Raw genomic sequence first — 15,217 nt, 5'->3', positions numbered from 1 at the left:
TGTGTTAATTGATGAGGGGAAAACAAATTAATTCATTTCAGAATAAGGCTGCAACCTATCAAAAATGTGGAAAAAGTGAAGGGGTGTGAATACACTATGTATGCCTGAATGTACAATGAACAAAAATATAAAATGCAACAATTTAAAAGATTTGACTGAGTTAGTTCATGTAAAGAAAATCAGTTAATTCAATTCATTAGGCCCTAATCTATGGATTTCACATGAAACATGTGTTGATCACAGATAGCTTTAAAAGAAGAAAAGGTTGAGCATGAGAGAACCAGTCAGTATCTGGTGTGACCTCCGTTTGCCTCATGCAGCGCGACACGTCTCCTTCACATAGAGTGGATCAGGCTGTTGATTGTGTTAGTCTAATTGACATAATTTGTGTCAATTGGAGGTGTACCTGTAGATGTATTTCAAGGCCTACCATCAAACTCAGTGCCTCTTAGCTTGAAATCATGGGGAAATCAGCCAAGACCCCAGAAAACAAAATGGTAGACCTTCACAAGTCTGGTTCATCCTTGGGAGCAATTTCCAAATCATGAGAAAACCAGTCAGTATCTGGTGTGACCTCCATTTGTCTCATGCAGTCAACACATCTCCCTCACATAGAGTTTATCAGGCTGTTGATTGTGTCCTGTGGAATGTTGTCCCACTACTCTTCAATGGCTGTGCGAAGTATCTGGATATTGGCGGGAACTGGAACACCCTGTCGTACACGTCGATCCAGAGCATCCCAAACATGCTCAACGGGTGACATGCCTGGAGAGTATATGCAGGCCATGGAAGAACTTTAATGCATGGCCCCTGAGACATGAGGCCGTGCATTATCATGCTGAAACACGAGGCGGCGGCTGAATGGCACGACAATGGGCCTCAGGATCTCATCACGGTATCGCTGCGCATTCAAATCAATAAAATGCAATTGCATTCATTGTCCGTAGCTTACGCCTGCCCATAACATAACCCCACCATGGGGGACTCTGTTCACAATGTTGACATCAGCAAACCGCTTGCCCACATGACTGCCATACACCCTGTCTGCCATCTGCCCTGTACAGTTCAAACCGGGATTCATCCGTGAAGAGCAAGTCAAGACTCTGGTGAGGACGACGCACATACAGATGAGCTTCACTGAGACGGTTTCTGACAGTTTGTGCAGAAATTCTTTGGTTGTGCAAACCCACAGTTTCATCTGCTGTTCGAGTACCTGGTCTCAGACAATCCCGCAGGTGAAAAAGTCGGATGTGGAGGTCCTGGGTTGGCGTGGTTACACGTGGTCTGCGGTTGTGAGGCCGGTTGGACGTACTGACAAATTCTCTAAAATGACGTTGGAGGCGGCTTATGGTAGAGAAATTAACATAAAAGTATCTGGCAACAGCTCTGGTGGACATTCCTGCAGTCAGCATGCCAATTGCACTGCTCCCTCAAAGACACGTGGTATTGTGTTGTGTGACAACTGCACATTTTAGAGTGGCCTTCTATTGTCCCCAGCACAAGGTGCTGCTGTGTAATGATCATGCTGTTTAATCAGCTTCTTGATATGCCACACCTGTCAGGTGGATGGATTATTTTAGCAAAGGATAAATGCTCACTAACAGGGATGTAAACACATTTTTTGCACAAAATCTGAGAGAAATAAGCTTTTGTGCGTATGGAACATTTCTGGAGTATTTTAATTCAACTCATGAAACATGGGATGTATGAATGTATGGAGTAAGTTAGCAGTAAGTTAGCAGTAACAGTGGTACTAGTACTACTAGTAGCAGTCTAAGTTAGCAGTAGACAGGAAACCTACATTCTTCCAGTGGGGAGCTCCGGTCTCAGTCTCTATGTAGTCGTAAGTTAGCAGAAGCAGTAAGTTAGCAGCCATAAAATGGCAGTAGACAGGACACCTACCTTGGTCCAGTAGGCAGCTCCTGTCTCAGAGTTTCTATATCAGTGAACTGGACTGCCTGTCCTCCCCCTCGTGTCTTGAACACTTCACCCTAAAAAGTTCACAACACAGGCGTCAGAACACATTTACATTTTGTTAAATTTAGCAGACTCTCTTATCCAGAGCGACTTAAAGTAGTGAGTGCATACATTTTTCATACTGGTCCCCCGTGGGAATCGAACCCACAACCAGACGTTTCAAACGCAATGCTCTACCAACTGAGCCACACGGGAATACAGGCATGAGAACACAAGCATTAAAGATTGCGCTGTAGAGATGGATAGCTGGCACCTTTACGAGCTCCTGACCAATTCTGCATGTTAGTAGTAGCAGTATTAAGTTAGTAGTAAGTTAGTAGAAGCCATGGATTACAGGCAACATCCGCACCGAGCTAAAGGCTAGAGCTGCTGCTTTCAAGGAGCGGGACTCTAACCTGGAGACGAATCTGGAAATCCTGTTACGACATCCGACAAACCATCATGGATTACAAAGGGAAAGAGCCACGAGCTGCCCAGTGATGCGAGCCTACCAGATGATCTAAATTCCTTCTATGCTCGCTTCGAGGCAAGCAACACTGTACCATGCATGAGAGCAGCAGCTGTTCCGGACGACTGATCTCGCTCACCGTAGAGGATATAAGACCTTTAAAAACAGGTTAACATTCTGTAAAGGGATTTATATGTTTGAATGTAATGATTAAATAATTCTACCCTGAGACTTAACTATTAGGGAGATGGTCTATATAGCATGTAGAATGACTAACTAAAGGGTTTAAGCCTAAGTCTAACGAGGTTGGACTAGGATAAGAGAAGAATGTGTGTCTGTGTGTTTAAGTAAACATCAAGAACTGTTAAACTGTGGTTGACCTGCCCTAGCTTGAACTCTGAGGGTTTAAGATATGAGAGGGAGTTCCCCTCAAGGTTTCCCTAATCTCAGAGGAATGGAACTGTCGGCTGTGTAATGATCTATACTGTTAAGAGACCTGGGCCTTAATGTTTGTGTGTATGTGTGTGCGTAAATACGGAGCCTGGTATATAATGACGTCTCTGTACAATGGATTTCAGAGCGCCCTCGTGAATAAACATTTTTTTACTATTGTAAACTGGGACCCTGTCTGTTATTCAAACAGAATCTTACAAATTCAGGGTTGTAGACTGAGTATTTTAATTGAAACAAAATTCTCATAACGATTCACAAGGCCGCTGGGCCAGACAGATTACCAGGACTCATACTTAGAGCATGCACTGACCAGCTAACAAGGGTCTAAACTGACATCAACCTCCTCCTGACAGTCTAATACCTACATGTTTCAAGCAGACCACCATAGTCCCTGTGGCCAAGAACACCACGGTAACCTGTACATTATTACCACCCCGTAACACTTACATCTGTAGCCCTGAAATTCTTTCAAAGGATGACATGGCTCACATCAAATCCATCATCCCAGACACCCTCGGCCCACTCCAATTCATATACCGCCCCAACAGATCCACAGATGACACAATCTCTATTGCACTCCACACTGCTCTTTCCCACCTGGACAAAAGGAACACCTATGTGAGAATGTTATTCATTGACTACAGCTCAGCGTTCAACACCATAGTGCACTCAAAGCTCATCACTAAGCTAAGGACCCTGGGACTAAACACCTCCCTCTGCAACTGGATTCTGGACTTCCTGACGGGCCGCCCCCCAGGTGGTAAGGGTAGGCAACAACACATCCTCCACACTGATCCTCAACACGGGGGCCCCTCAGGGGTGCGTGCTCAGTCCCCTTCTGTACTCCCTGTTCACCCACAACTACGTGGCCGTGCACGACACCATCATTAAGTTTACTGGCCTGATCGATGACGAGACAGCCTATAGGGAGGTCGTCAGACACCTGGCAGTGTGGTGCCAGGACAACAACTTTTTCCTCAACGTCAGCAAGACCAAGGAGCTGATCGTGGACTACAGGAAAAGGAGGGCCGAGCACGCCCCCATCCACATCGAACGGGGCTATAGTGGGTGCGGGTTGAGAGCTTCAAGTTCACTGCCCATATCACTTAGGAATTATCATGGTACACGCACCAAGAAAAGATTTGGCACGGGCCCTCAGATCCTCAAAAAGTTATACAGCTGCACCATTGAGAGCATCTTGACTGGCTGCATCACCGCTTGGTATGGCAACTGCTTGGCATCCAACTGCAAGGCGCCATATACCTCTATTCCGGGCGTTGTCAGAGGATGGCCCTAAAAAAATTGCCATAAACTCCAGCCACCCAAGTCATAGACAGTTCTCTCTGCTACCGCACGGCAAGCGGTACCGATGCACCAAGTCTGGAGCCAACAGGACCCTGAACAGCTTCTACCATCAAGTCTGGAGCCAACAGGACCCTGAACAGCTTCTACCACCAAGTCTGGAGCCAACAGGACCCTGAACAGCTTCTACCACCAAGCCATCAGACTGATGAATAGTTAGTCCGGGTTTCTGTTGTTGAACTAATTTGCATTGACCATGAAGGCCATCGTAATGTAACAGTGTAGGTTCCGTCCCTCTCTTCGCCCCAACCTGGGCTCGAACCAGGGACCCTCTGCACACATCAACAACTGACACCCCACGAAGCATCGTTACCCATCGCGCCACAAAAGCCGCGGCCCTTGCAACGCAAGGGGAAACCCTACTTCAAGTCTCAGAGCGAGTGACGTCACTGATTGAAACACTATTAGCGCGCACCACCGCTAACTAACTAGCCATTTCACACCGGTTACACCACCGCTAACTAGCTAGCCATTTCACACCGGTTACACCACCGCTAACTAGCTAGCCATTTCACACCGGTTACACCACCGCTAACTAGCTAGCCATTTCACACCGGTTACACCACCGCTAACTAGCTAGCCATTTCACACCGGTTACACCACCGCTAACTAGCTAGCCATTTCACACCGGTTACACCACCGCTAACTAGCTAGCCATTTCACACCGGTTACACCACCGCTAACTAGCTAGCCATTTCACACCGGTTACACCACCGCTAACTAGCTAGCCATTTCACACCGGTTACACCACCGCTAACTAGCTAGCCATTTCACACCGGTTACACCACCGCTAACTAGCTAGCCATTTCACACCGGTTACACCACCGCTAACTAGCTAGCCATTTCACACCGGTTACACCACCGCTAACTAGCTAGCCATTTCACACCGGTTACACCACCGCTAACTAGCTAGCCATTTCACACCGGTTACACCACCGCTAACTAACTAGCCATTTCACACCGGTTACACCACCGCTAACTAGCTAGCCATTTCACATCGGTTACACCACCGCTAACTAACTAGCCATTTCACATCGGTTACATAAAGAACATTTTGACTCATCACATATGCTGCTGTTACGGTTTTATCTTGTTGCCTAGTCACTTTATCCCTACCTATATATGTACATATCTACCTCATTTACGTCATAGCCCAGCACATCCACTCAGTACTGGTACTCCCTGTATTAGCCTAGTAATCGTTACTTATTGTGTATTTATTCTACTATTTCTCTGTTAGTTTACACCTGTTGTTTACCAAGCATGTGACAAATAACATTTGATTTGAATTGATTAGGCCACAGGCGTTAATTATCCATTCCACAGAACCTCAAAAAGTCTTCCCTTGATTACCTGTGTCCTCTCTTTCTTATTATCAGATGTCGAAGGTCAATTCCACAGACCTTCTCTTCCAATAAATTTTAACAAGGAGGCGCAGAGAGGACATGAGGAATCATGGGCTAGGTGACCGTAAAACGTCAATTAAAACAGTCTCAAATAGTATTTTAAAACCTGTTATGGCTAGGGGGCAGTATTTTCACGGCCGGATTAAAAAACGTACCCGATTTAATCTGATTATTACTCCTGCCCAGAAACTAGAATATGCATATAATTATTAGCTTTGGATAGAAAACACTCCAAAGTTTCTAAAACTGTTTGAATGGTGTCTGTGAGTATAACAGAACTCATTTGGCAGGCCAAAACCTGAGAAGATTCCATGCAGGAAGTGCCCTGTCTGAATTTCTTGGCCTTCTTGATTATCTCTATCCAATACAGGGGATCTCTGCTGTTACGTGACACTTCCTACGGCTCCCATGGGCTCTCAGAAGGCGGCAAAAAGCTGAATCGTGGCTTTGCAAGCCCTGGTTGAAAAACATTAGCGCGTTTGGATAGTGGCCGGTCACAGTACTATGAGACTCAGGCTCGTGCACGAGTCGACTCTATTATTTCGTCTTTGAACGAAAACCACCACTCCCGGTCGGAATATTATCGCTTTTTTACGAGAAAAATGGCATAAAAATTGATTTTAAACAGCGGTTGACATGCTTCGAAGTACGGTAATGGAATATTTAGAATTTTTTTGTCACGAAATGCGTCGTGCGCGTGACCCTTATTTACACTTCGGATAGTGTCTTGAACGCACGAACAAAACGCCGCTATTTGGATACAACTATGGATTATTTTGAACCAAACCAACATTTGTTATTGAAGTAGCAGTCCTGGGAGTGCATTCTGACGAAGACAGCAAAGGTAATAAAACGTTTCTAATAGTAAATCCGAGTTTGGTCAGGGCTAAACTTGGTTTGTGTCAAAATAGCTAGCCGTGATGGCTGGGCTATCTACTCAGAATATTGCAAAATGTGCTTTCACCGAAAAGCTATTTTAAAATCGGACACCTCGATTGCACAAAGGAGTTCTGTATCTATAATTCTTAAAATAATGTTTTTTGTGAATGTTTATCGTGAGTAATTTAGTAAATTCACCGGAAGTGTTCGGTGGGAATGCTAGTTCTGAACGTCACATGCTAATGTAAAAAGCTGGTTTTTGACATAAATATTAACTTGATTGAACAAAACATGCATGTATTGTATAACATAATGTCCTAGGGTTGTCATCTGATGAAGATCAAAGGTTAGTGCTGCATTTAGCTGTGGTTTGGGTTTTTGTGTCATTATATGCTAGCTTGAAAAATGGATGTCTGATTATTTCTGGCTGGGTACTCTGCTGACATAATCTAATGTTTTGCTTTCGCTGTAAAGCCTTTTTGAAATCGGACAGTGTGGTTAGATAAAGGAGAGTCTTGTCTTTAAAATGCTGTAAAATAGTCATATGTTTGAAAAATTGAAGTTTTTGTATTTTTGAGGAATTTGTAATTCGCGCCACGCCCATCATTGGATATTGGAGCAGGTGTTCCGCTAGCGGAACGTCTAGATGTAAGAGGTTAATAGCAAGTGTCATAACTCTCCTGCTCTACAGCGTCCTCTCTCTCCAACAGAGGTGGATCGACCGCTTTATGGCTGTCGTAACATACTCTGTAGTATCAAGATTAGAATGTGGAACAGAGAGACACTTGGACATCAAAAGGTTGAATAATTGCACTGTATTTCTGTATTCGAAACAGCTGGATTGGTCCGTGGACACCTAAGGAACAGTCATGTCGAGTTTGTTTCATTTGGTGACCTCATGAAGGACAGGAAACACATTACTGTTTCTTTGTTTGTATACACTTCTCAATGATGGGGTTTGCATCGTAATGTGGGATAAAATAAATTATCTTTCCAAAAGTCTATGTAATGTTAGTCTTCTAAATGAGAATTGCTTTTCATAGTAACTTAGGATCAGTCAGTCAGTGGCCACGCCCCCGTGAGCCCCAGACATTCCACGGAACGCCCCCCCCCGTGAGCCCCAGACATTCCACGGAACGCCCCCCCCGTGAGCCCCAGACATTCCACGGAACGCCCCCCCGTGAGCCCCAGACATTCCACGGAACGCCCCCCCCCCGTGAGCCCCAGACATTCCACGGAACGCCCCCCCCCCCCCCCCCCCCCGTGAGCCCCAGACATTCCACGGAACGCCCCCCCCCCCCCCCCCCCCGTGAGCCCCAGACATTCCACGGAACGCCCCCCCACCCCCCCCGTGAGCCCCAGACAATCCACGGAACGCCCCCCCCCGTGAGCCCCAGACATTCCACGGAACGCCCCCCCCCCCCCCCCCGTGAGCCCCAGACATTCCACGGAACGCCGCCCCCCGTGAGCCCCAGACATTCCACGGAACGCCCCCCCCCGTGAGCCCCAGACATTCCACGGAACGCCCCCCCCCCGTGAGCCCCAGACATTCCACGGAACGCCCCCCCCCGTGAGCCCCAGACATTCCACGGAACGCCCCCCCCCCGTGAGCCCCAGACATCCCACGGAACGCCCCCCCCCCCGTGAGCCCCAGACATTACACGGTGTCATGGAACACCCCCCTTTTCTACTAAAAGTATAAAACACACTTCCGACAAAATGTACATTAGACCAGAAAACATGAAAGCTGTCACTACATGTTGAAATGGTTGGCAACTCTACCAGAGAACGTGGAGATCACTCCCACGTTAAAAATGGCTAAGAAATCTACAAACTAAATAATTATTCAGACTGCAGCTGTTTAAATACTTCAGTCTGCTAAACGCAACCAGTCGAACGACCGAATGGTACTCTGACGTATCCATTATAACAAGCTACAACTCCGAAAGACTGATCTCTGGTGGACAAAACAGAGACTTTCTGTCGACAATCTATCCAGCAGACGGACCGGTGAGCTTAGAGAGCAACAACAAAGGCATACACTCGTAAATATGTATATTGCCATTTATTTTCGAATGAGCGGTTGTTCAAAGTACAAGCATTTCCATGAGTGTAGAGTATGTACGGGGGTCCACTGAGTTTCCCACTTTTGAGCTGGCCCCACCCCTTTCCTTTGTCTACCAAGCCGTCATATCGGCTAAGCCCACTAAGGGACTTTTCAGTGTATCATGTCAGTAACCAATGATTAACTATTGTGTGTGTTTATGTAATTGATTAAGATAGTTAGTAAATAAATAATTAAGCCAATTTGTATATTGCTGATCTGTGTTAGGGTTCGTGCAGATATCCAAGGGTTTGCGACATTCAGAATATGACTGATGCGGTAATAATACATTGATAAGATATGAAAATAGAGTTAATTCGGGAAATATAGTCTATAAACATTTTCCCGTGGTGCCCCAACTTCCTAGTCAATTAAAGTTACATGATTAGTAAGGAATAATTACACAGAATTGATTTGATAATATAAAAGTCTTCACAATTAATGACAGCAAACACTACGACACCAGGCATCGGCACACATTTCAGCAAATAAACACTGTCAAATAAATGGCGGGTCTAAATGAACTGATTTCAAGGTTACAATGGACAACTCTGATATTCCCACGGTCATTAAAAAATATTCTGTCATCGTTGCCAGCCACGGTGCCACCTAAAAGAAAATGACATCAAATTCAAGCTAGCAGTGATCAAATTGGCAGAATAGAATTTGTGTGAGGCAACAGCCAGGCAATCTGGGATCGATCCAAAACGAGTGAGAGAACGGCCAAGTCAAAAAGTGGAAAATCAGAAGAGGGCGATACTGGAAGGTGGGGTGGGGGGGAGGTTTAGTAAGGAAATGGACACCTGGCTCAAATAGAAGCCCGTCTCTAATAAGTGCTGGTTGTGTTCAGTGATTAAAGCAAATAAAACGGCCAGGCTATTAATTGAAATTTGACAGTAAATAAATTCAGAGAGCTTTCTGCAAGTCTGGCTGATACATACCTTAATGAGTTTGGTCTGTATCTCTCCATCAGAGGCCAGGTCTTGGTGAGTGAGCATGTACTTGTCACACTTGGCTAGGGCCTTCTCGCTGGGGGCCGAGACCTTAATGGCGTTGGATCCCAGGATGGGCTGCATCACCGTGTCCAGCTCTACATTAGACGACGGCTTGTGGTCCACCCACCTCTCTCCGCCCGCAGAGTTGGAGCGCCTGTGGACCACACGCACCGGGGGACCCGTCTGGTCGTCGACGGAAACGAAGCAGAGGGGGGAAAGTCAGAGCCTGAGAATCATGGGTTGCTAACAATATTTTTTTTTTTTAAACATTCAATTGCTGGAGTTAGTGACAGTAATAGAACATCAACTCTACAGGAAGTACAATCTAGCCAACCAAACAAAACAACTCAATCTGATCCAATCAGGGATCAGTCACATGCTTCATAAAGTCATCATGGTGGTAGGAAACGACTGAAACACGGTTTGGTAGTGGACACGTTGTTCTTACATCGTCATTTGATGTTTTAGGAGGAACAACGGATCCTATTACATTAGAATATCATTTTATTTCGGTCTAAAAGTGTAAACAAGAACATAGTACCAGTTATATAGAAACATTACCACAACAAACCTAAAAAGGTCAGCTGATGAGCTGGTTAGAGTAATCTACTTTAACTGCAGCTCTGCTACCTACCAGATGACCTTACCACCTTAGTCTTGAGACTCACTGACCATGTAAGCTCCTTCCTGTTCCTCTAGGTCTAGATCACAGGTCTGGTCAGGAACCTCTCTCTCTTCCTCTCTTTCTCTGGCCCTCTCCCAACACCTGCCTCTCCTCCTGCTAAGGCTGCTGGGTAAACCCTGTGTCCGAGCTTGGGTTCTATTCTTAAGGGCCCGGTACTGGGCCGGGTTAGCAATAGCATGTCTGTCCTGAGGGACTCTCTGCTCCCACTCTGAGATGCAGGAGGTCACAGAGAGGGAACTGGTGCCGGTGCTAGCGGTCTGAGGAGGGGAGGTGGGATGTGAGCCTGACCCTGGCCACTGCCTGACCTGCTGGGGATGGGAAGGGGCGTACACTGGGTCTAGGGCCTGGCTGGACCTGGAGTGGACGGGCTGCAGGGCAGAGTACAGAGTATGGTGGTGGTGCAGATAGACAAGTCAACCCGCTAGTTGGGATACATCGCATCCATCCATCCCATACCATATGATCCAATTCATTCCATACCATCCATCCATTACATACCATACCATCCCATCCATGGCTGGCTACACACACTAACAAACATACACAGGCTACATGCACACCAGATGGACAACATACAATTACATAAATGTTACATTCAATCAAAGTATGACAAAGTATGGGATAGAACAGTGGATTTCAGTTAAACCTTCCACAAAAAGTCAGGGTCAGTAACTTCAAGACATTAAGTCCACATTATAATGCGTAAAATAACAGTCAGATGTGTTTTCACTTCCTGATTAACAGGCCTGCCAGTCAGCAGAGACTGGTCAACCTGTTAGCAGTAAAGGGGAAACAGTTTGTTTTGGAAAGGGGATTCATTTTGCTTCCTTTGATTAGGAAAGGAAAACACATTAGTAAGGTATATTAGCTAGACGAGTCAGTGCTCTAGAAGGGCACGTTGTGGTAACGTACGGGAATGGGCGACGGCGAGGCAGATCTCTTGGCGGGGACGCGGTCCCTCTCCCGGGAGGGGCGCTGGGGCTTGTCGGGGGCGGGGCGCTGGTCTGAGGGGGTCTTGCTCTCCGTCACGATGGCCTTCAGCTGCTTCAGCTTCTCGTCTTTCACCCACAGCTTGTTCTGCATCTCCAGCTGCTTGGCGCACACACGCCGCTCCTGGAAACACAAACCAGAACCAGCCAGGGTTAACACAACTACTGCAGACGATTGGTGTATCAGTTAACACGTGCCCCGAGTTGTTGGTTTTTAAATGCGAGAGCTTAACGGGGTAAGTTAACGAGTAGGAAAACAGATGTATAGATGAAGCACCCTGATCATGTCTGCTCAACGTTACTTGTGCTCTTCAAAGTGCTTGCCACCAGTTGTGTTAGCCAGCTGCTCTGACCAACTAGAGTGAAGTCTAACACAGCATTTCAATTTTGTTTCTTTTGAATTAAATTGGAGCCACCCTGCTTCATGTTTTAGAAAACTCACGTCGCGGTTAGCCTTCGTGCTGGGACAGTATTTCCAGAGCCGAGTGCACAGCATCTGTGCATGTACACGCTAGCTGTGACTGAAGATGGTAGCCAGTTACTCTACAAAAGCCATGAAATGTGACAACTCTAAATTATGTTTGTTTTAGTGTAAAAGAAGGACTCTCGCCGCCTTCCTTTGTGAAAAATGTAAAAGACATTTGTGACTTAAAAAGGGTGGGATGATTTGGCCTCACTTGGAGAACAAGGAGCTTCAGGAACGACCGGCCTTACTGAAGGATGCTACCCAATAGCAGGAGGCATTTGAGAGCGCCACCCTGAACGACCAGGCCAAGCACCAATCAGACGGGGTTCCTCAGCTACAGTGGCAGGGGAGGGAGTGCTCAGGATCCATTCTGACCAATTCTCCCCGCTAAAACAAAATCAATGGGGCCTTCACACGCCTCACAGGCTGCCTGCGCTACCCCTCATCCAGCGGAGCACCGTTGGAGGAAGGCGCCCACGATTACTCGCAGCGGTAACTCCCAGCGGTAACTCCCAGCGGTAACTCCCAGCGGTAACTCCCAGCGGTAACTCCCAGCGGTAACTCCCAGCGGTAACTCGTGATTTCATCAGACCCGGCTCTGCGGCTGTTTAACCGCTTCCAGCCCCCCCACATCTCCATCTCCTTTGACAACTCCCACCATCATCGTGGGAAGCTCCATGGTGAGGGAATTACATATACCGTTGGAAGTATGTGGGCCCACTAAAGTCCACTGTCACCCCGGTGCCCGAGTCCGGAACATGTGATAGGGTTGAGAGAAGCTTTGGTCTCCCGGGGCCTGATTTGTACTCAGTTAGCACAGTATGTATTCATTAATCTGATCTAATTCTAGAACTAGTGAAGTCCTCTACCCTGACAGTATGTACAGCTGAAGTCAGAAGTTAACATACACCTTAGCCAAATGAGATATTTAGTCCAAAATTGTCCAACCCTACATCACATCTCAGCTACAGGCCCTAAACAATCTCAGACTTGGCCTATTGAATATTAGATCTCAGTCCTAAAGCTGCACTTCTAAACGAACGCATCACTGACAGTATATCTAACACACAGTGCAATCGGAAAGGAAATCAGACCCCTTCCCTTTTTCCACAATTAGTTACAGCTTTATTCTAAAATGTATTAAATAATTCCCCCCCTTCAATCTACACTCACTAACCCATAATGACTAAGGCAAAACAGGTTTAGAAATGTTTGCAAATGCATATTATAGATAGATAGATACACACACACAAAAGTAACTTATTTACATAAGTATTCAGACCCTTCAGTCACTGGCCGGCTATCCTCCGGTACTGCTGCCCTACGTAGATGGTCATGGAACACTGGTCACAACCGTCTACAGACTAAGCCCCGTCTACGCTGGGGGAGGGGTCTCCATATATAAGCCAATCCTGCGTTTTCTTGGCTGTGTGCTTAGGGTCCTGTTATCCTGTTGAAAGGTGAAACTTCGCCCCAGTCTAAGGACCTGAGCAAGTTTTCATTAAGGATCTCTGTACTTTGGTCCGTTCATCTTTCCCCCAAATCCTGACTAGTCTCGCAGCCGCTGCAAAACATTCCCACAGCACGATGCCGCCACCACCATGCTTCACCGTAGGGATGGTGCCAGGTTTCCTCCAGACGTGACACTTGCCATTCAGGCCAAAGAGTTCAGTCTTGGTTTCATCAGACCAGAGAATCTTGTTTCTCATGGTCTGAGAGTCCTTTAGGTGCCTTTTGGCAAACTCCAAGAGGGCTGTCATTTACCTTTTACTGAGGAGTGGCTTCCGTCTGGCCACTCTACCGTAAAGGCCTGATTGGTGGAGTGCTGCAGAGATGGTTGTCCTTATGGAAGGTTCTCCGCATCTCCACAAAGGAACTTTGGATCTTGGTCACCTCCTTGAACAACATCTTCTCCCCCGATTGCTCAGTCTGGATGGGCGGCCAGCTCTAGGAAGAGTCTTGGTGGTTCCAAACTTCTTCCATTTAAGAATGATTGAGGCCACTGTGTTCTTGGGGACCTTCAATGCTGCATAAATGTTTTGGTACCCTTCCCCAGATCTGTGCATTAACACAATCCTGTCTCGGAGCTCTATGGACAATTCCTTCAACCTCATGGGTTGGTTTTTGTTCTGACATGCTCTGTCAACTGTGGGACCAGTTGAGTGCCTTTCCAAATCATTACCACAGGTGGACTCCAATCAAGTTGTAGAAACATCAAGGATGATCAATGGAAACAGGATGCACCTGATCTCAATTTCATATCTCATAGCAAAGGGTCTGAATACTTATGTAAGTAAGGTATTTGTTTTTTTTATATTTTAAATTCAGTTCTGCCCACACATTTTCTATACGATTGAGGTCAGGGCTTTGTGATGACCACTCCAGTACCTTGACTTTGTTGTCCTTGAGCCATTTTGCCACAACTTTGGAAGTGTGCTTGGGGTCATTGTCCATTTGGAAGACCCATTCGTGACCAATCTTTAACTTCCTGACTGATGTCTTTAGATGTTGCTTCAATATATCCAAATAATTTTCCTCCCTCATGATGGCATCTATTTTGTGAAGTGGACCAGTCCCTCCTGCAGCAAAGCACCCCCACAACATGATGCTGCCACCCCCGTGCTTCACGGTTGGGATGGTGTTCTTCAGCTTGCAAGCCTCCCCCCTTTTCCCTCCAAACATAACGATGATCATTATGGCCAAACAGTTCTATTTTTGTTTCATCAGACCAGAGGACGTTTCTCCAAAAAGTACAATCTTTGTCCCCATTTGCAGTTGCAAACTGTAGTCTGGCTTTTTTATGGCGGTTTTGGAGCAGTGGCTTCTTCCTTGCTGAACGACCTTTCAGGTTATGTCGATATAGGACTCGTTTTACTGTGGATATAGAGTACTTTTCTACCCGTTTCCTCCAGAATCTTCACACGATCCTTTGCTGTTCTGGAATTGATTTGCACTTTTTGCACCAAAGAACGTTCATCTCTAGGAGACAGAACGCATCTCCTTCCTGAGCGGTATGACGGCTGCCTGGTCCCATGGTGTTTATACTTGCGTACTATTGATTGATAAGGGAAATGTTTTATTTAATCCATTTTAGAATTATGGCGGTAACGTAACAAAATGTGGAAAAAGTCAAGGGGCCTGAATACTTCCCGAATGCACTATATGCAGGAATCCCTTTGCCGATTTAAAACTTGAGCTTAATTTGGGCAAAACTAAATACATTGTTTTTAAAGTCTGGTAAGAATGTTCCAGATTAACCGCATGTTGAGTCATTAGATGGTTCTCCAACGGAACGTGTTCCTGCAGATAAATACTGACGCATTTGGATTGATGTTTATAAAACATATAGATGAGCTGGTTAAGAAACTAAGATTTGAAGTTGTCTATTTCTACCGAAACAGATCATGTCTTTCTCTTAGCAGTAGGAAGCAGATTATTCAGTCAACCTTTTTT

The 15,217-nt window shown here is 46.1% G+C and overlaps 1 protein-coding gene and 1 long non-coding RNA gene across 5 annotated transcripts in view; one reads left to right on the top strand and one right to left on the bottom strand.

Moving 5' to 3' along the window:
• The window catches only part of LOC145858677 (uncharacterized), a 215,904-nt gene that overhangs the window by 154,606 nt on the left and 46,081 nt on the right, over window positions 1–15,217 (top strand). The window lies entirely within an intron of this gene.
• Window positions 1–15,217, bottom strand: part of kif23 (kinesin family member 23) — a 59,686-nt gene that overhangs the window by 10,482 nt on the left and 33,987 nt on the right. For 2 of the 4 annotated variants that reach the window (XM_082957481.1, XM_082957482.1), the window contains 4 exons: window positions 11,222–11,422; window positions 10,297–10,677; window positions 9,571–9,807; window positions 1,903–1,991 (listed from right to left, as the gene is read on the bottom strand). In XM_082957481.1, the coding sequence (XP_082813607.1) occupies window positions 1,903–1,991; window positions 9,571–9,807; window positions 10,297–10,677; window positions 11,222–11,422 (908 nt within the window). The remainder of the gene's footprint in view (window positions 1–1,902; window positions 1,992–9,570; window positions 9,808–10,296; window positions 10,678–11,221; window positions 11,423–15,217) is intronic. The other 2 variants (XM_082957483.1, XM_082957484.1) reach the window with 1 other exon arrangement.

Source organism: Salmo salar, chromosome 10 (assembly GCF_965601325.2).
Source record: "Salmo salar chromosome 10, fSalSal1, whole genome shotgun sequence".
In the NCBI taxonomy this organism is placed as follows: domain Eukaryota; kingdom Metazoa; phylum Chordata; class Actinopteri; order Salmoniformes; family Salmonidae; genus Salmo; species Salmo salar.
The sequence above is the reverse complement of the archived record's forward strand: the minus strand, read 5'-3'. Positions and strand labels throughout refer to the sequence as shown.